The sequence below is a fragment of the Lepisma saccharinum genome, chromosome 1, assembly GCF_977018435.1.
Source record: "Lepisma saccharinum chromosome 1, izLepSacc3.1, whole genome shotgun sequence".
NCBI lineage: Eukaryota > Metazoa > Arthropoda > Insecta > Zygentoma > Lepismatidae > Lepisma > Lepisma saccharinum.
Genome location: NC_139229.1, coordinates 172,709,484 through 172,730,502, shown reverse-complemented (window position 1 = coordinate 172,730,502; position 21,019 = coordinate 172,709,484). Strand labels below are relative to the sequence as shown.

At 38.7% G+C, this 21,019-nt stretch overlaps 1 protein-coding gene across 2 annotated transcripts in view; it reads right to left on the bottom strand.

The window, feature by feature from the left end:
* Nucleotides 1-20,814, bottom strand: part of Med (Smad/Smad4 homolog Medea) — a 55,997-nt gene extending 35,183 nt beyond the window's left edge. For both annotated transcript variants that reach the window (XM_083142719.1, XM_083142728.1), the window contains exons 1-3: nt 20,197-20,814; nt 8,869-9,019; nt 4,179-4,283 (exon numbers count right to left, since the gene is read on the bottom strand). In XM_083142719.1, coding sequence (XP_082998845.1) covers nt 4,179-4,283; nt 8,869-9,000 — 237 coding nt within the window. In that variant the 5' untranslated portion in view covers nt 9,001-9,019; nt 20,197-20,814. The remainder of the gene's footprint in view (nt 1-4,178; nt 4,284-8,868; nt 9,020-20,196) is intronic.
* Between the last annotated feature and the right edge of the window lie 205 nt (nt 20,815-21,019).

The following is a 21,019-nucleotide window of genomic DNA, read 5'->3' as shown; positions in this document are numbered from 1 at the left end:
CCCACAGTAGTCCATTGGTGAGGCGTCCGGAGATTTCACAAGGATGAACGAAAATGGGATCACTCGAATTCCTCTCTCTTCTGCCTTCCTTGCATAGAATGCCTGGGATGCTAGACCGGTAAGGCTGGTGGCCTTGTCCATGTGGATTCATACATGTGTGATCTCATCACCGTGCAGGCGGGGAATGCGTGGGTCATACAGAGGGGCCATAACATTCTCCTGGAAGTAAGCTGCGTTGACTTTGGTGTTGGAAGGCACTTTGACGAGTGGCAGCGTTCCCAGACTGCAATATCCGGCCACCACCAGAAATACCTTGGAAAACTTTTCCTTGAACTGCAGCACAAAGTCAGAACGGCTCTTCGGGTCTGTTGGACGGTAGAAAATGGACCGAACTCTGTTGGTCTCATCTAGAGTCGTTTTCACGTTCAGAAGACACAACGGCGCTTATGGAGAAACCACACAGTGTTGCCAATACAGCACTAGCTCATGTCGCCGGGAAATGATGACCTTCCTTCACAATGAAGGTGTTACATATTTTGTATATATAACGATAATTATATGTAATTTTTAATATTAATATTATACTGTGAACGTTACAGTTACCCTTTTTACTATGATCCATTGAGATCACTACACACGCGAGTGTAATGCACGAATATGACACTTCAGAAATCACTTAAAAAAGTAAAAATCACTGAGAGCTCACACAACTGAAAACACTTTTTCGGGAGAGGGAAAAAGTCTAAACAGACCAAAGTAGATCTCTCCCTCAAGTAAGTGGAACCTGGCACATGGGTTAAATTCAAGTTGCAACCCAAACAAACAAATGAGTTATGGCCCACGTGAACTGATAAGACATGAATGACTCAAGCAAGGCATGTCATATTTCTATCTTGAAGCCCCATATTTTGTCACGTATTGGAAAGCCTTTCAAAGGTTAATATGGTGTCTATGAATTTATGTGTACCTTGGAAACTGAAAGGTGATCTTCATTTCAGTATTAATGTCGACAGTAATGTAAACAAAAACAACGTGTATTTGCGACAGCACTAATGTTGCTCACAACAGCAGCATTGGAAATAATTGTCAATTATTAAATTTAAGTAATTTCAATTCTATTATCACAAACTGCATGAAGTTCATATGTTTACTGAATGGAAATAAAATAACAACTCAAAAACTTGGTGGTGATAGCCGGAATGCTGCGGTGAGTCGGCTCAAGATGGCCAGACAACGTCTCCTTACTTCGCACGCGGTATGGGTTAAAAAGAAACTCCAAATGCATGGAAGTAATATTTCTGGGAACCTTTGAGTGGTTATAAAAAATAATTTCATTATTTTCTCCACACCTTTGTCGCTGGACGTTTTTACTTGGAATTACAGAACAAAAAATGGCCAGCGACGACATTTTCTACTGCACGAATATAAAAAATCTTCACATACTTTAGTTTAATATTTTTTTAATGCGAATATGCTTTAAAGTATTCATAAATTCTGAGTACCACCATCACCTATGACAATTAAAAAACAGTGTCAATTTTTTTAATAATGAATGCTTCAATTTTACGGCATGTTTCAACGTTAGGAATGAAAACAATGTAAAAATTGTGTTTTCACGGAAAAATTTGCGTTTTTAATTTATCTAAAATTATGTAAGCAAGTTACCAGTTTTTTGTGTTCACCATCGTATTCTCTACAAAATTTCCTGCAAAACTGCAGGTACAGATTTTACTTAAGCTAAATTTGTAAATCCAGAAATTTCACAACAGCGCGCTCGTATTTCCCATAAGAAAAGCATTGCCCATAAGAGCCCATTGTGTCTTCTGAACGTGAAAACGACTCTAGGTAGAGCCACCCCTCATCCAGGGTACACACCCATTTCTACTTGTCCCCTGCAAGGTATGTTTTATACAGTTTTCTGGCGTTTGTGAACCTCTCCTGGATGTGGCACTTTGTGAGGCGGTGTCCATGCGCTTTGTGATGCACTTCCAATAAGAGGTTCTTCCGGATGATGTTGGAAACTGTGCCTTTTGAGATACCGAGGCATATAGCCAAATTTCTCTGCGTTGGGGGATTGTCGGGTGTCACTGATGTCCTAATGGTGCACACTGTATTGGGAGTTCGAGTGGGCTGGGGTCGTGATCTCCTCACAATTTCCAGCCCACCACGTTCCGCAGGGGCCTGTTGGGCTCATCATCGGATGATGAGACCCACACCAGCTTTGCTGACAATTAAACCCTCTTATTTGCACCATTTCACTATTGCTGAGTGACTATAATGGGCGGCGGAAAGTCCACAAATGAACCCCTCCCAGAAAGCTGTCACTTTTACCTTCATCGTTCCACGGATCGTTCTGAACTGATACTGTTATCTAGTACAGGCCCCAGTGTAGCCAGCTCTGTATCGGGACATAACAGCAGTTCAAGGCGTCATTCGCGATGGCCAATAAAAGTCGACTATTTTTATCGTGGGCAACCTTCTGTAATAATTTGTCAACAATGCCATTAATATTCATGACATTAGGTCAAAACTAATAATGATTTTACTTTTTATTTGAACAACCAGTTCAATGATGGTCACCTACCTATTTGCGACCTTTGAAAACGATTAGCATACGATTACTACGTTAACCATATGTATGCCCATATATGGTCATGTGACCTTGACACAAAAATAGTAATTGAAAATATGCTTTCTCAAAACCTAAATTCGAGAAACATTTTACATAAGATCACACATGCACGAAGCTTTATCTATTCTCAACAAATGTAACATGTTTTCTATTCGTGATTTCAGTACAACACAACCTTCGATGTAATAGTGTCGCTAGCCATTGTTCTCGTACCATGAGGTTCAAAAAGTAGCGATTATTTTTCTTCTCACAATACACACACAAGCATGCTTAGGTGGTAGACGTTAAATTTGGTAGAACTACCCTTTTAAGGACTGGGACATGAGCTCATGCAACATTTATGAATTCACAATTGCATACCTCCATGGAAAGGGCAGGAGACATCATGCGAACGTTAGGCCTACTTCCATTTATCGTTCAATATCACGATCAGCTGATCCTTCGCGACTTACGATTACAGCAAGTCATGATTCGAGCATGCAAAATTGAAGATCATGACATCACAACCACATGTATAACGTGCGGAAGTAAATATCACCGACATATACACCACTTCATATTTTCATCCAAGTACCATAACATCCATATTTTTGTGGGAACCACAACGCGTCTCTTCTTCTTCCTTGCACACCACGTTCGACCCAAGAAATTCGACTGTTATTTTCCTCGTTAATTGAACACTGTATACCTAAGTGTGTGTATCAAGGACCCCTTGATGCTTATTTAATGCATAAAGCCCAATATACACTTTTATAACTGCATGGAGCGTAACGCACTGTATATGTTATATTATAATTTTTCGTGGGCAAGTTACGGCATCCCGTAAAATCACCCTTAAACCAAAACACCCCTGTGCATAAGGTGACAGCAAACCTTTTGGGGCTCAAACTTTAAGAAATGTATACTTCGATAGCCTCCGGCCATAACAAGAGACATGACTTTAATTGTCAAAAATGAGCATTGCCATCTAGCGGTGCAATCTGATACTAGTGGTAAGCAGTAATATCTACCTTCAGCATTGGCACGCCATCCATCGTGAATTCTCTCCACTACAAGTAATACTTGACTTTTAAAGGTACATTTCTTTAAAAAATAGGATATTAACGTTGTTGCAATTATTTTCTTTATTTCTCATGCTGAAACCAAATCTTCAAAAATGGATGACCACCTGTAGAGGGCAAATGTGATCAGCCGATATGCCAGGACTGTTTCCAAACTTACATCCTGGTGGATCCTCTGGGGCATGGAAAAATTTCATTTTTCCTGAAAGGTTTTCAATGTTGTTCTAATTACTAACTCAGCCACAACAACCTCTTAATGGACATGACTTACACGATTGACATGACACATGAACAGCAAGCATATCAAGTCTCCATACCTCTCGTTCAGCTTTCTAAATCAATTTTCCACACTGTCCTGTTAATGCTGAAAATGAGCATCTAGATCCTCACTGAGGATTTTCTGGACAACTTGCATAAAGGCTAGTCACTAAACAAAAGTGGATCCACCAACCACATAGGTCTCACTCTAAAAATTACATACATACCTGTAATCTACCATCTAAAGTTCGTTGTATTGTTACACATTTACTGGGATGAGCACCGTTTGTAGTAATGGCTGTTATCAGGCTATCCAACTCGTCTCTCTTCTCCTGCAAGGAACACATGACAATTTATTGACTCTCTTCAAACAATCCGAGTATCAAATAGCAGAATTACTCATACAGCAAATGAGGGTTGGCTGAATGAATTTGCATTATTTTTTAAACCAGTAGTCCTTTCTAGGTCGCTGCACTCTTTGAACTCACATGCCTAGCTGGTTACAAAGTGCAACACTGACTTGTCTACTTCATTCATTTAGTGTCACATAGTGTTGTTTAATGGCAGTGTAATTCTTTCCTGAATGCAGATTTTAACATGACTTTCTATAGTGTAGAGATATGGAGATTATTAAACCGAGAAAACCTCGTCATGTTAATATATACGCTCAAATGAAGAAAAAAGTACAAAGACATAAAAAGAGAAAGAACTAAAATAAACAAGTGTGAATATTAACATGACGAGGTTTTCTCGGTTTAATAATCTCCATATCTCTACAATAGAGTTGAACTGTGTGAATATGGAAACAAGCTGGCAGAAACCAGTATTTTTTAAAATATTGTCCTTACAAGTTGATAGGGGTGGAGAATTCCCACTTACTGGTTATTATTCAAAGGGCCTACATAAAGTGGTTGGCATTCTTACATTACTTTGGGCGTGAGAGGCAACCTTAGCATGAATTCAGCATGGCTAGTCCAATGGCAGTTCAGAAATTCTTCATTTGGTGAAGAGCTAATGTTTAGTTACTCAGAGTAGCTCGTTGTTTTTTAGAATACCCTTTTTCAAGCCACCCAAGGTCTTTTTTCCTTAATCAGAAAGAAAGAGGATTAAGAAATATGAATTGCAGTTACCTTGGTGAGGATCCAAGTACTTTGTTGCACAATGCTATTGGTTAACTTTGTATATTTGACACTGTCAGGATGTCATGTTATTTAATCTGGGATTAAAGGACAGCATCAGCAGGTAAAGAAATAAATTCAAGAATTGCACATAATTTCAGACAAAATTTAATTTTCTTTGAGTGACTATTTTCAATCAAGGAATAAGAGAACTAATCCTGTGTGCAAGGGTAAAGCTATCGTACATCTATTATACACCAGTACTGTTGGTCTAGGCCTACGTACAAACCAATATTCCAATTTCAGACAGAATTTTATTGAATTAATAGCATCAGATCATGTACTTCTGTTTATGCTGGGATTATTTCTAACAATTTGTTTGTATTCTTAACCAGGAAATAAATAGTCGTTATTTTGTTAAACTAAATTTCAGGCTATAATTCAAGCTAGAACTAAGTTTTCCCAATATCCATGATCACTCGTACAATATTATGGTATGATAACTATTCAAATAACTTTGATTTGAGAGCACCGATTATTTGTTGTATTTATTTATTGTTATAACTGCAGGTTATATTAAGAAGTAACAGAAAACACAACAGGTTGAGCCAAACTTGAGTTACAACCGAAGGTAACACTCAAGCAACCAAAAGTCATCCCTTAACAGGCTTTTGCACCATATTCTGTAGGAGTGTACAGAGTGCTGTGTGATCACATGTACATGCTAATCAATCAATTAACATTGAATGAAGCAGGCTGGCATTTTTTAAAAAAACATGGCATTCTTGCGTACAGGATCCAATTGGTTGAACACATTTTCCTTTCAATAACCTGACACTGGGTTGCACCTGCAGTACGACTAGTGTCAAAAAGTGAAACAAATTAGAAAGGGCTATTGGATATGGTAGCATGCTGCGAAGAAGGGATCCTACATTACAATCCTGGCTAAAGATCAGATGTATCCTTGCATGAAAAAGCACAATTCATCTATTTCTCTATTTCATCAACTCATCATTATGAGTAACCCACAATAAGTGACGCAAATGTTAATAAGAGAGGACAAATATCATTCCTTGTTCAAAAAATGTAAATCTCGGCTTGCCAGGAATACATTGCTATGTATGAAAAACTTTAAGCATCTTCCAATTAATTTGCAATCCTTATGTACATGGGTCATTCCACGCCAAAGTGTCCCAGTCCTCAACTCAACCCTCTATAATCTTTCTAATTTTTCGCACATAGGTTCACCATAATGAGTGTAATATAGATATCAAATTCCAGCCTTGAAATGATCTGAATTTTTACATTATCGAGGGGAGAAGTAGTTAACGTTTTCGCCAGCACCTTGTCAACTTCAAATGGTCATAACTCAGTTGCTATTGCAGTTACAGATGTCATTGGTGCCACATTAGAAACAATCTTTGCAATGACATATAACTTGCTTATATTTGTGCATTTTGTATTGTTACGATCAGTGACCTTTGACATTGAATATCTTAAAAACTGATTTCTTGAAAAATTTATAAAAATGTACAAGGTAACCAAAAAAGTTCTTGCCGTTTTTGACGTCCCATTTATCATGCGCTCACAGAGAGGAAACTAAATGATGCACGTGCCTGCCAAACGATTGGGAGTTAGTCTGACCATCGACTGTCAGTAATACAGGCACATTGCGCACACACAGCAGTCATAGCTCATCCAGTGTTGAAGAGAAATGGAGGCATCGAAGCAGCTTTTTCGCGTGTGTTTGTTGTATGACTTTAAAGTGGGCCTGTCAGCTGCCGCATCAAGTTGCCGCATTTGCCAGGCATTTGGGGAGAATGCCGTGAACGAACGCACTGCCAGGCATTGGTTCCAGAAATTCCGTTCGGGAGATGTGAGCCTTTCGGATGAACCTCGCAGTGGACGACCACACGTGTTAGATGACGAGGCTCTGAATGCAGCCATTGAGGACAGTGGTCTAACGTGTGATGAACTTGCAGAAAGGTTCCATGTTTCCGCTGAAACAGTCAGACTGCACCTGCATGGGATAGGGAAGTCATACAAGTTAAGCAAGTGGGTACCCCACACATTGTCGGCAGCCAACAAGGAACAACGAGTGACAGCCTGTTTGTCCTTGCTCACTCGGCACCTGAACACACCCATATTTAATCGCTTGCTCACTGGTGACGAAAAGTGGGTCCTCTATGACACTCCCAAGGGTACCAGACATTGGTTGTCGGCACGTGACCCTGTTCCTCACACCTCAAGACCACCTCTGCACCCACGAAAGGTTATGCTCTCTCTATGGTGGAATTGTCGGCAAGTGGTGCATTACGAGCTCCTTCCACCTGGTCAGACCATCACTGCTGACCTCTACTCTCAGCAGTTGCAAAGAGTGCACCGTGCATTGCGGCAGGAGGAGCCGGCATTGGTGAATTGCCAGGGTGTGCTGTTCCTGCACGACAATGCCAAGCCACATGTGGCAAAGAGGACCTGGGAGACCCTTCAGCAACTTGGCTGGGAGACACTGTGCCATCCAACATATTCACCGGACCTTGCACCAACAGATTACCACCTGTTTCATTCCCTCGACAACCAGCCCCGTGGGAGATCCTTCCCAAATGAGGGAGACCTGCGGAACGCACTCACGGACTTCTTTGCATCCAAGCCCGCCGAGTTTTACACCAGGGTATTGTGCAGCTGCAGGAACGTTGGCAAAAGGTGTTGGATGCTGATGGAGATTACTTCGAAACCTAAAGGTACGTACCGTCCACTGTATCGCTCTTTGTTTATCACTGCTCTAGAATGGCAAGACCTTTTTTGGTTACCTTGTAATTTGTGCATGTAAGAATACTCTAACATTATGCCAAGTTTCATTTTGGGAATACCATGGACTTCATTGATTGATTCATTTTTTTTCTTTACTTTGCTTTTCTGTCACTTTTAGGCTATTATGATGAGGATGAGCGATTATATGATGAAAGGACACTCACAAGAAACACCCATGCCCAGGCTGGTATTCAAACCCAGGACCCCTGGCATCATAGCATGGTGTGCTAGGGACTACCATGAGATCAAGAGATATGACTATTTGAACCTGACTGGCATCACACATTTTTGCGAGAATTCCTCTATGAGTGGTGTACAAAGAACACCCGATCAGTAATTAGTACATACCAGTATAGGAACATCAGAAGAAAAAAAAAGTACAGAGTTGTGATCAGAACTATACACAATTTGACATCATCTTTACTTAAAACAATAAAAATACCATTTCACAGTTAAGTTATGTTTAAAAAATGTAACATTACAGAGAAGACTTATTGTATAACTGCTTCTTCACATGTTTGTTACATTTATTCCATTGTTGTAACTGTAACAAAAATTGAAGTAAGAATGTGTTCTCCCAAAATGTTACATCAAAAATTGTGTTTATGTGCTTTTAAGAATGGTAAACTACAATAGAAATAATTTTACAATGAAAGCAATACGCATGTACAAGATAAAAGATTGCAGTGTTGGTGCTGATACCTGTAATGCAGCCTCTCTAAGTTCACTTTATGCTCAGACTAATCACCACTGGACCTGAACCACGTGCAATGTGCCTTATTCAAGCTCAGAATCTCCTGATTACATGGTAACAGTGTTAGCACTATGCTACTGGGGTTGCCAAATGACAAGTGCAGACCTGAAGGTTATCGTGATAGAATTCTGAGTCATCCATCATGCCTTACTTTAGATTTGTGTGATTTTGTACTGTAAGACAGTATTTTCACCTGAAATATCACGACCCTGATTGTAATGGAATTCATCTCACCTTCAACTTTTTGACAAGACTCTCAATAGCTCTCTTGGCAAATCCTTCGGACTCTCCTCCTTGCCTGTGACACATGAGACTGTGGACAATGCTCAGGCAAGCGTCTGCAGATGTAGGAGCATTTGATGTCATGGTATCACTTCTAATGTCGCTGCAATGAAAAAATAAAATCAGGTACAAACAAAATATTTGTTTGGTCATCTGATCATTATTTCAAGTGTCACTATAGCTATTCTGGTATGTATACATTCTGGGTAGGTTTGGACTGCAAGGTATATTAACTCACACTAATGGAAATTTGGCTTACCACCTTTCCGAGAAAAATATCTGAGGGGAAATATATATTTTGAAAATTATAATGATCCAAAATACTTTCGACTTGTTCCATGAATTCCAGTAAATTTGACAATTATTTGTATATTGTGAAACTTGAACTGTAATATAATAGCATCCATGCAAATTTAATTATTTTCTACTGTGCATAGCACAACGTGGGGGGAAGAATGAAATATTTATGTTGTTCCCCAACTATACCATACATACTGTCAATATCAACAAGTGTAGGAGTACAGCAGTAGTACGGTTGATTTAATTTATTTTTATGTCACTCATCTAAAAATTCTGGCTAATTACAATGATGGGGGATAGTACAGGGGCAGCTGAACTTTCTTATCCAGTTTTACATATATAAATGATGAAGGAGACAGTGTACACTTCCTTTCTTTTGTGTGGTAAGTCTTCACTGTCTCCATCATTTTTATCCACCCTTTTGACACTTTTTCTCATCCTATTCCTGAGTTTATATATATATAACAATTACAAGATAAGTTTTTTAATGTTTGTGTTTTTTCATGTGCATCGCTAAATCAGAATAATAAACATGTCAATATAAATAGTTGCACTGTTGCTAGCCAAATTATAAAATCTGCAGCGATATGCTAGAGTTGGCGGCCATATATTAGAATATATTGCATAGTTATTTATGTTGTTACTGCTAGAATCATCTCTTGGAAGGTGACTATGGTGCAAGAATTAATTACTTTTAATACAATCTTGTATTAATTTAAAAATTTGATGTTTTAAGGTCACATTTCAAAGTGTGTAGCTGTATCTTAATTGGATTTATGGCTTTTTTTCATGGAAAAGAACCAGGTTCCTGAGAAAAGGCAGTTGGCACCTGAATTTTTTCAAGTTTTGTCTACCCCTGCCATGATAAAATGAAATGGATACAAGGTTAAGTCACTCTAGACCTATCACGGTGAGTCAAAAGTTTGCTCGTTTTTGCACATGGACATTGATACTGGAGACACAAGGCATGACATCGGACTTGTTTTGCAAAGTATAGGCCATTCTGTTGTATGGTATTCTGTCAATGTTCCATGAGAGCCATGATCCCATGACGATACAATTCGGCTGGTTTCAAGGCCAAAAACTCACACACCCCTGTCCACAGCATCCAATGTGTCGAACTGTCATCCTTGCAGGAAATGCACAAGAGAGCGAAACAAATGGTAATTGGATGATACAAGATCAGGGCTGTATGGAGGATGAGGCAACACTTCAATTCCCTCAAAGTTCTGCAGTTTCTGGGTAACAATTCGTAACTGGTGACATGGGGCGTTATCAACCCGCAACAAGGGTAGGGTACTCCTGAAGCATAGAATCATGAACCCGCTGCAGTTGTATAGCGTAAAGTTTCCCATCGACAGCACAACCATCTGGTACGAGTTTCCAGAACACTGGACCATCGATATTCTAACACATTCACAACATGACCTTCTTTTCAAACTCCCTCCCTCAACAAATGGCATTGCTTCTCCATGGCCGCAACCACAGCTTACCACCGGCAGAATAGCATCACCTGTGACAATGCGATGTCAAAATTTGTCTTACCGTCGATTTTCAAGCAATTGTTGACAGATGGAAACTCGTCGCTCAGCCTCTTGTGGTGTCAACTCGTAGGGAACAAGTCAAGGCCATCGAGAGACAAACCCACTTGGTGGATAGTACAGGGGCAGCTGAACTTTCTTATCCAGTTTTACATATATAAATGATGAAGGAGACAGTGTACACTTCCTTTCTTTTGTGTGGTAAGTCTTCACTGTCTCCATCATTTTTATCCACCCTTTTGACACTTTTTCTCATCCTATTCACCTTCACCACATCATGGTGCTTTGGGACGATCCAACCTGCCATGCCAGTTGCCATGTACTGGCACTTGCAACGGCTGTTATGTGCTGTAGCAGGGCATCTGCATCCATGGCACCCAGTCTCCAACATCGTGGATCGTCTTCCACACTCATGTCCCCCAGACAAGAACCGCTTGAACCATTTCTGTGCTGCCCTAATGTTCACTTTGCCCTCACCTTCCACTACACAAATTACCCTCGCAGCGCTCACAGCTTTCACCCCTTTTTTCTAAAATGTCGTAATAAGATACGCTGGGCCAATTTGTCGACCTCCATGACAGACCGCCATAACTGCACTGTGCCTTGTCGAAATATGTTGTGCCTGTGTGTATATATGTATCAGGTGGTGTGTACGACACATGCCCATCGCGAGGTGCTCGCTTGGCTTTCCAGGCTTTTTCTCCAGCTTCACTGTTTCCCACATGGAAAAAAGAACAAACTTTTGACTCAACCTGGTAACTCATCCACCAATACCAAATCACATGTTTTCATGGTGCAAAATGGCACTAACCTGTGTAAAATTTTTCATTTTCTAGTAGAGTACTCTTTGTCAACATCTACTAAAAAAATCACATAAAGACTCCTTCACAAATGCCTGTCTCTGCAGCATGAAAGTTGCATATGGAGATAATGCAGGATGGCTACAAACAAGTAGAAATGAAATTCCCTGACTTTTCCAGGTTTTCCAGGACAAAATTTACATTTTTCGGTAAGAATGAAGAATACAGAGAATGTCTCCAATCTATTTCCTACTTCCTATACTCACTAAACATGCAGTCCTGGTAACGTATCTGGGGTTAAGATTTGGGGGTCATGTGAAAAAATTGTACACTTACGTCTATATATGTTGCAAAATTACATTCTTCATTACCGCGATCAGAAACACAGGAACCATGTTTGATGATATGAACAAGTGACGTTCGGCATTCGTTGCGATGTCTACAGCATTGCTACATTGTTCCTTCGATACTTTCAGAGCATTAATTGTTGCTTCGTTACTTGAAGATCATTTATCGTTGAAGCATGGCGGAACAGATGACTGACTTTGATTAGAGGTAAGTTAAGCAATGGTGTGTTCAAGCGTTCTTCTACAAAAATGGCATCTTGCACAGTGAGGAAGCTAGTGCTACAAAACATATATTTTGTTACAATATGTGCTCATTGGGAAAACATTTAACTTATATCCCCACGAACCATTTTCGGTAAGGTTAGGGTAAGTAAGGATCTCGAATTCCGTTAATATTTGGTATATTAACTACTTTTGGCCTTCTAATCAGTACATTATGCATGGGTAGCCCCACAAACCATATCCGGTAAGGTTAGGTTAGGCAAGCTTAGTTAAAACTTTGTTCCTAAAACAATGCAATACAGCTGTAAAAAAAAATCCACTTACATCATCTTTTTTCTCTATTTCCACACGTGACCCCAGCATTTTAACAACAGATTCGTGATTACAAGGCCAAATTTAGTTAGTATACCAAAAATTACCGAAATTGGAGAGATTTTCTATATTCTTCATTCGCTCCATTTTTCCCTGACAATTATAAACTAAGTAAAATAAATTACTACTGATATTCTTGTTTTATTTATGCCTAATCGTTAGGGATCTTGATTTTTAGTTATTTTTTCCTAAACTGGTGCCATTAGTCCCCCCCCCCCCTCTCCCTCACACACACAATTCACATTTTCATTTTAGTGCATTTCTGGGGAATATACCTAAATTTATACTTTCATGGTGTTTTTAAAGTACTGTTTCGAATTTTAGGTCTCATGGGCTATGCTTCTTGGTGAGAATTTGATACCTTGGAAGTTTTTTGGGAAAGTTATTTTCCATACCCGTTTTTTATTTTAAGGTAAGGGTTTTAGATAAGGGGATTTCTCCTGATATATACTGAATGGTGCATAATGGCCATACTTGCTGGTGCACCCACAAATTCTAAATCAATCAATTTCACAAGACAGATACCGATATATTATGGCATCAAAAATTGGCATTATCTTTCTTTTTTACTTTTTAGTGTTATATTTTCCAAAATTCGTGTTTTTATTTTAGAACATTTTCCTGCCAAATATACCAAAACGTACACTTCCATTGTGCTCTTAAATTCTTATTTTCAATTGTAGGTCACATTGTCTATGTATTTTCTTGAAAGTTTGATATGTTCGAACCAATTTTTAAAGAAGTTATTTTCCATTATTTATCGCTCTACAAATGCCGATGTTACGACTCCCCTGTGGCAGTAGGTGAGCACTCAATCCCTGCTAAAATCACACCACTTCTCGTGCCACAAATACTGATGATGCGGCTCCTGTGTGACGGTAGATACACACTCGATCTCCTGTCAGAACCCTGTCACTTTGCTCTGTAGTGCAAATTGTTCTGATAGAAGTTAAAAAATCGTTGGGAAATATGTGATTTAATGTGTATCGGAATTTTTCCATGTATAACATGCATTATAGTTTTCTATTGGATAAAAATGTTGGAAAACTTGCACGTTCTACACACACACATATGGCACATTTTGTTTCAATAAGCCTAAAAAAATACAAGAATGTTAGATTTCAAGGTATTTCTTCGTTGTTTTAGTAGTTTTTAAAATTGGCGAAAAATGCCAACAATTCACATTTTATGCCATATTCGCGTTATTTCACTATTTTGAACGGGTGAAAAATGTGTCCAGACATCTCTGCACATTCATAAACACTACTTCGCAGCAATTAAAATTTTACACTGTTATCACGTTTGCAAAAAATCAAGGTCCCTGATAATTGGAACTTACTTTCTGGATGCCCCTCGTATAAATCAGTAGATGAAATGTGAAAATTTAGCAGACATCAATTACTGAAGAAAGTGATATGACCAGGGTGGCTACAAACAAGCAGAAATTAAATTCCCTGACTTTTCCAGGTTTTCCAGGACAAAATTTACCTTTTTCCCTGACAATTACAAACTAAACTAAATCGATGTTTTTGCAAATGGAAATAATAAACTCATTCAGATCCAGGTATGGATTTGTTAAGTACCAATATTATCTTCTATGAAATTGACAATTTCTCTATTCTCTATGATTTGAATTCAAACTGCAAAATAGTGAATTTACAATTCACAAGGTAGGTAAAGATTATGGAATTTTAAGTTTAAAATAAAATACTTGATTAAGAAATACATTTTGTAATTTATCAGTCTCCTTATCCATTCTTGGTATTATATGTTGATATTTCCACTGAGGTTTGGAACCCTCTGCTTGCAAGAGCCATGAGTGCAGACTCATTTTTCGATGCATAAAGCTACTTCTCTCTTCTCTGTAAAGCAAACAAGTTAACTCTTGGATATAAGTGAAACAACTGAATTGTACAAAAGAAAGTGTCATATTTCCCTACATTATCAATGAGATTTCTGCTTCAGTAAGGTATATCCAAGTGAAGTACTGAGAAACTGACAACATGCAGTTACACCGTTATTGCTGACAAAAGGGTATGTAGGTATTAGAAATTTAACGCAAGCAATTTGTATTGTATAGGTACCTGATTTAGCTCACCACACATTAAAACAGGAACACTCTAATAATAAAAGCTTCTGAAAAGTTCATATATGAGGGGCATCCTGAAAAAAGCTCCAATGGTGCCTAAATGCAGCACTAGTGGCCGGAGAGCGACACACACATGCGAGCAGGAAGAAGTGGCATGTAGATGTAATCTGGTACAGTCGCAATGCAGCCATTTTAGGACAGTTTTAGGTTAAAGATTGCAGCACTCATACAGTCTCCCACTGACTGCGATGTAGCCTACCTGTAGTAATCAGAATTTTGAACACTCAGAATTTGGCACAGAACCACCAGCAATTGTGTGACGTTTGCAGACCGGATATCATGAGTGATAGTATGGTCAGACGATCACAGAAGGCCAATCAAATGCGCACAAGCCCATCCAGCTGAGTACAAGCGGGCCCTTTGCATCACTTCAGGTGAGAGATCTTGGACCACTCCCTGTACAAGACCTGGCCTTGCATGTACCGACTTCCATCTCTTTGTTCAACTGAAGAGGTTTCTGGCAGGACAAGGATTTGACACCTACACTGCTGTAGAGATAGTTCCAGTCTTTGCTGTCAGACACTTTGCTGTTAGGACTCACTGTTACTGATTAAATAAATTACTACTGATATTCCTGTTTTATTTATGCCTAATCGGTAGGGACCTTGATTTTTTGTTATTTTTTTTATTATTCGGTGTTATTTTCCCCAAAATTCACATTTTCATTTTAGCGCATTTTCTGGCAAATACCTAAAATTATACCTTCATGGTGTTTTTAAACTACTGTTTCAAATGGCCCCATACTTTCTTCATCACAGCCGAAGATAGGGGCGATGTGATCAACACCATGCTTCTGGCTACCTTTACTACCCAAAGTTTCCTCCAGGTACCCGCTTGATACAATGCTGGGTGGGCACCGGAGCAGTTTGAAAAGATAGAAAAGATCCCGGTTCTCCCCTGCAGAGTATCAACCCCGGGTCTCTCCCATGGTAGTCAGATGCCCTAACGACCGAGCTCCATTATTTCTCGCTCGACAAATGCCAATGGTGCACACTTAGCTTGGTAATTCACAACACATCTCGTGCGACAAATAGTGAAGATGCGGCTCCCTTGTGACGGTAGATACCCACTAGATCTTCTGTTACAACCCTGCCACTTTGCTCTGTGATGCAAATTGTTTTGATAGAAGTTGAAAAAATCTATGGAAATACATGATTTAATGTGGCTGTCGGAATTATTCCATGTAACAGTTGGGCTGAAAAGTTCGTAGGCTAACATAGTAAAAAATATTTTTTTGACAAAATTCGATTTTATTATTCAATATAGTTGCCTTCGAGGGCGATACAACGATTATAGCGGTCATACAATTTTTCGATGCCATTTTTATAGTACGATTTCTCTTTAGCCTCAGTTTCAGCGATTACCTCTTCATCAGAGCTAAATTTCTTTCCAGCGAGCATTCTTTTAAGGTCTGCAAACAGGAAAAAGTCACTGGGGGCCAGTTCTGGAGAATATGGTGGATGGGGAAGCAATTTTATTACGGTTGAATATCGCTAAACATTGCTCCGAATCATCAAACGTTGTTGCTTTTGATCGATTGTGAGCACGCGCGGCACCCATTTTGCACACAGCTTTCGTATGTTCAAATATTCATGCACAATATGTCCAACACGTTCCTTTGATATTTTTAAAGTCTCAACTATCTCGATCAACTTCACTTTACGATCATTTAAAATTATTTTGTGGACTTTTTTGATGTTTTCGGCGGTAACAGCCTCTTTGGGGCGTCCACTGCGTGCATCGTCTTCGATGCTCATTTCGCCTCGTTTAAATTTAGCAAACCACTTCTCAACGGTTGATTTTCCTGGTGCAGAGTCCGAATAATGTTTATCAAGCCAAGCCTTGGCTTCAACAGTATTTTTTTTTCGCCAAAAAGCAATGCTTTATTAACACACGAAATTCTCTTTTATCCATTTTTTCACAATAACAAAAGCTGCTTCACTCACAATGCTATATCTCACGAACTAATTATCCGGCAGCTGTGAAATTTATACACGTATCTTTTGAAGGTTAGTACTAAGTAAAAATCACATGGATTTAATTCTAGTAACGCCATCTATGAGTCAGCCTACGAACTTTTCAGCCCAAATGTTATAACAAAAAAAGGTAAAGGCAAAGTGCTCCCCTATGCATAGCACCAAGCCATGAAGGCGTATAGGGGTTGTGCGGGTAACGCTCCACACTTTCTTGATCCGGTCGTGAGTGGGGGTGATGTGATCAGCATCATGCCCCTGACTGCCTTTACCCCCCAGGGTTCCCCCCCCCTGTACTCATGTTATTCGATGCTGGGTGGGCGCAGGGGCCACTTCCATCGTTAGAAAAGTTCCCGGATTTGAACCGGCCGGGGATCGAACCCGGGACCTTTAGCATGGTAGTCAGACGTGTTACCGACTGAGCCACCGTGGCCAGTATAATGTGGCCATGTATAACAAGCTTTATAGTTTAATCTTGAATAAAATTTTGGAAAACTTGCACGTTCTATGTACACAGATAAGGTACATTTTGTTTATTTAAGATTAGAAAAACAAGCATGTTGGATTTCATGGAATTTTTCAATGTTTTAGGACTTTTTTTTAAAAAAAAAGTGCTAAATATGCCAACAATTTGCATTATTTCGAATGAGCGAGAAATGTGTGACCAGACATCATCACTGCACATTCATAAACACAACTTCGCAGCAATTAAAAATTTTCACGGTTTTCGCATTTGCGAAAAATCAAGGTCCCTACTAATTGGAAATTACTTTCTGGCCACCCCTCGTATATATCAGTAGATGAAAAGTGAAAATTAGCAGAGCTGGCAGAGAAAAGTCAATTCTTGAAGAAAGTGATATGCTTTCATGATTGAATGATTCGAGTAAATATGATATTAAAATATTTATGTATTTAATATTAATTTTATTTCATAATATTGGACATTAACTTCACTCAGTGAGAGATTAATGACCATCTCTCATGAGTTTAAACAGACAGGACAGAGTGGCGTTAATTTCATTGCAATACTAGTGTTGCAGTAAATTTGAGGTTGGGAACATGCACTTGACAAATTTTTATAACATTCACAAATGCAGGTTTATGTTTCACTTTTTCGTGATAGTATTCAATATATATCCTGTTTTGTTGGATTCTTCTTGATATCTAAGAATAGTGCAATGTTATTGTAAACTTATGTTAACTTGTTCGAAACCAGTAATACGTCAGGATGATTGAAGAAAACATTTGTAAACACTCCTACATTAAACAAAGTGAAGTGAGCCAGAAGAGTAATAAAATTCCAGCAGCATATTTGCAGTCTAAAGCTTTTGTTTATGCATGCGATTTTTGTTGGATGATGCAGTCCGAAGACATCCAACAAAAATCAATTCCATAAGAGTGCCATGCACGCAATTTCTGTCGGAGATACTTTGTCGGGTGGCAATATTCGACAAAAATTGTATGTATCAATGGAGCATACTTGTTTCCATGTTGCTTCAGTTTGTCCAACAAAATGCCTTACTACGACTCCCATCCCCTCCATCTGTTGACAGTTCTGTCCCCTTACTACTCCCATACGGACAAGAAAAAATTATAATTCAATTTATATTCCACGTAATATTTAGAGGCTTAACACATTTTTCTGCCCCTCTGGAAATTTCTCTCTCTCTCTCTCTCTCTCCTCCTGCCATTACTGGTTTCTGGTGCTGTGGTTGTGTCGTGCATAAAAGTGGCATAAAAAGTTGAGGGCGAAACTTAGCAACAAGAATTGCTGTTCCCGTGCAGGGTTCCATAACAATATCTTAAATGAAAAAAAAAGACAAAATTCCCCGACATTTTTTGACACCTCAAATTCCCTGACTTTTCCCGGTTTTTCAGGTCTGCCGACACCCTTTATGACAGTCCTATCCCCTTACTACTCCTATACAGACAAGAAAAAATGATAATAGCATTCCACATTAACCTATCTCCGATGCACGATAGCTCTTGCCACCATTACAGTCGACTACATGAATCAAATGTTCCATGCGTTCGATTATGTAACCCCCTGTTAGTGTAGCAACCACGTGGTAGTTTTACAAGATGACGTGTGAGCGTTTTTTTTTCCATTTTAATTTTCTAAGTTTGCCTAACCTGACTGAACATAACCTTCCTTGAATGGGTTGTTGATTTTTTTTTGCTTAAAAACCTCCTGTGAATAGTTTGTGCGGCATTTTTCAGTTAGTAAGTGTTAGTGTAGCAACCACCCGGTAGTTTTACAAGATGACGTGTAAGTGTTTTGTTTTTTTTCCAATTTAATTTTCTATGTTTGCTAACCTAACCTTCCGTGAATGGTTTGTGGATCCATTTTCGCTTAAAAACCTTCTGTAAATAGTTTGTGCGGCATTTTTCGGTTAATAAGTTTGGAAACACTGCATATCAGCTGACGATAGACAACGTGAGTCAAGATTTGCCCGCCATATTATGTGTAATGAAAGTGAATTAGCAACGAACAATAAATAATTGTAATGTGAAAAATTATGCTTTTCCACGTTCAAAAATGTTCCGCTATGCATAACAGGTAAGTACAAATGTAAATAATTAGGAAATAAACGAGTGAATGTGTTTTCACTATACCATACTGTTATCTTTCAAACAAATCGGGGAACACTCCCGTCATCTTCAATTAAACCGTAGAATGCATTTACATACTTTATTTTAATGCTAAGGGAACCTAACCATGAAAGCACATATATAACAAAACGGAATTACTAAAGATGACCGGACCCCTCTCCGATTTTCATCATATTTCGCGTACTCACTAATTGGGGCCTCTTAATCACGAATCTGAACTTAAAATTTGTAGGAAACGTCTAGAAATTGCAAAATAAGCGAAAATAAGGCGTTAGTTTTCAGAATGAAAACTATCGATTTTCGCCACATTTTTTGTTTCACAACCAAATATATATATATTCCTGATATTACCATGACACCAAATTTTAACTATGTTTGCCTAACCGAACTAACCTAACCACGTGCCAATGGTTCGTGGTGCTAGCGTCAATGGTTCACAATTATTTCAAATTTCTAGATCCTGATACTACCACGACACCAAATTTTAACTGTTTGCCTAACCTAACCGAAACTAACCTAACCATGTGCCAATGGTTCGTGAGGCTAGAGTCAATGGTTCGCAATTTATAGACGTGACTGACAAATCTTAACTTCAGATTCGTGATTAGGCGGCCTCAATTATTGAGTATATCAAATATGAAGAAAATCGGAGAGGGGTCCGGTCATCTCAAGTCACACTAACAAAACCTTAAGTAATCGATCAAACTTCGCAGTATGTGTTAACAGACGTACATCGAAATCGAACCATGTAAAAATTGTATTCGTAGCATGATGAAATCGCAATAAAACAAAAGGAACTTGGGCCCATTTCTGTCTACAGGTACAATTTTCTGCAGCATTAACATTTCACTAGGTGGACCATTACAGACTTAGTTTTTCTTGTTGTTTTCTTTACATTTTATTGGGGAGGTAGAATGTGATACACGGACTTAAAAATCTTACTTAGAAAAAACCTAAACTCACCTTACTTAAGTCAAAATTTCCTTTGTTTTTATTTGGAAATACTTCGCTTCTGTCAACAAGAATAATCACAACTGCAGGCCTTCGGTTGATTGATTTGCAACTTCAGTTCCCTTGCTTCATAATTTACATATATCTCGCACTGTTTTTTTTCTATAGCGTAATGTGCATATCTCGTTGAGTTTGCAGAACAGTTACAACATAAATTATATTGTCAAGCACGTGTGCGACTTCCTGTTAGTTTCTGGCAGCAGCCTTGCATGGTCTGCAATCCTGTACACACGGGTTGTTTCTTAAAACTTCCGTGAGCAAAACACACTTATAATTTATTACACATACACCACTCACTCCGATTTCTGCTAATTTTTCCACTCACATAACACATTCTCCTTGTTCAGGGTGGAAAAAGCCTGATGAAATGGAGCCGCAATGTCATATACGCTTACAGCTTACGCGAGCATACACACAAAACAGCAAGTACCAAGTTATTATTTCGTTGTTTTGGTTTAGTTGGTATTCTGAAAATAAGCAACGAGTTATTTTTAATATATTTCTTTTAGTATTTCACATGTAAAAATTAAATCACGTAACAAACAACAAATTACTGTTTTACCTCATCACAGGCTCACAAAACAACTTAGTATCGGAATCGGAAACATCCGCTGAAGGCGCCACTGGCAGATTTATAGAAAATAGATTTCCCGAACGGAAATCTCACCTACCTATGACGGAAAGTGAATTAAGAAGTAGAATCAAAGATGTATCTCATTTGATATTACATTAAAAACTATTACATCAAACTCTTAGCTTAAGATTTTATGGCAAA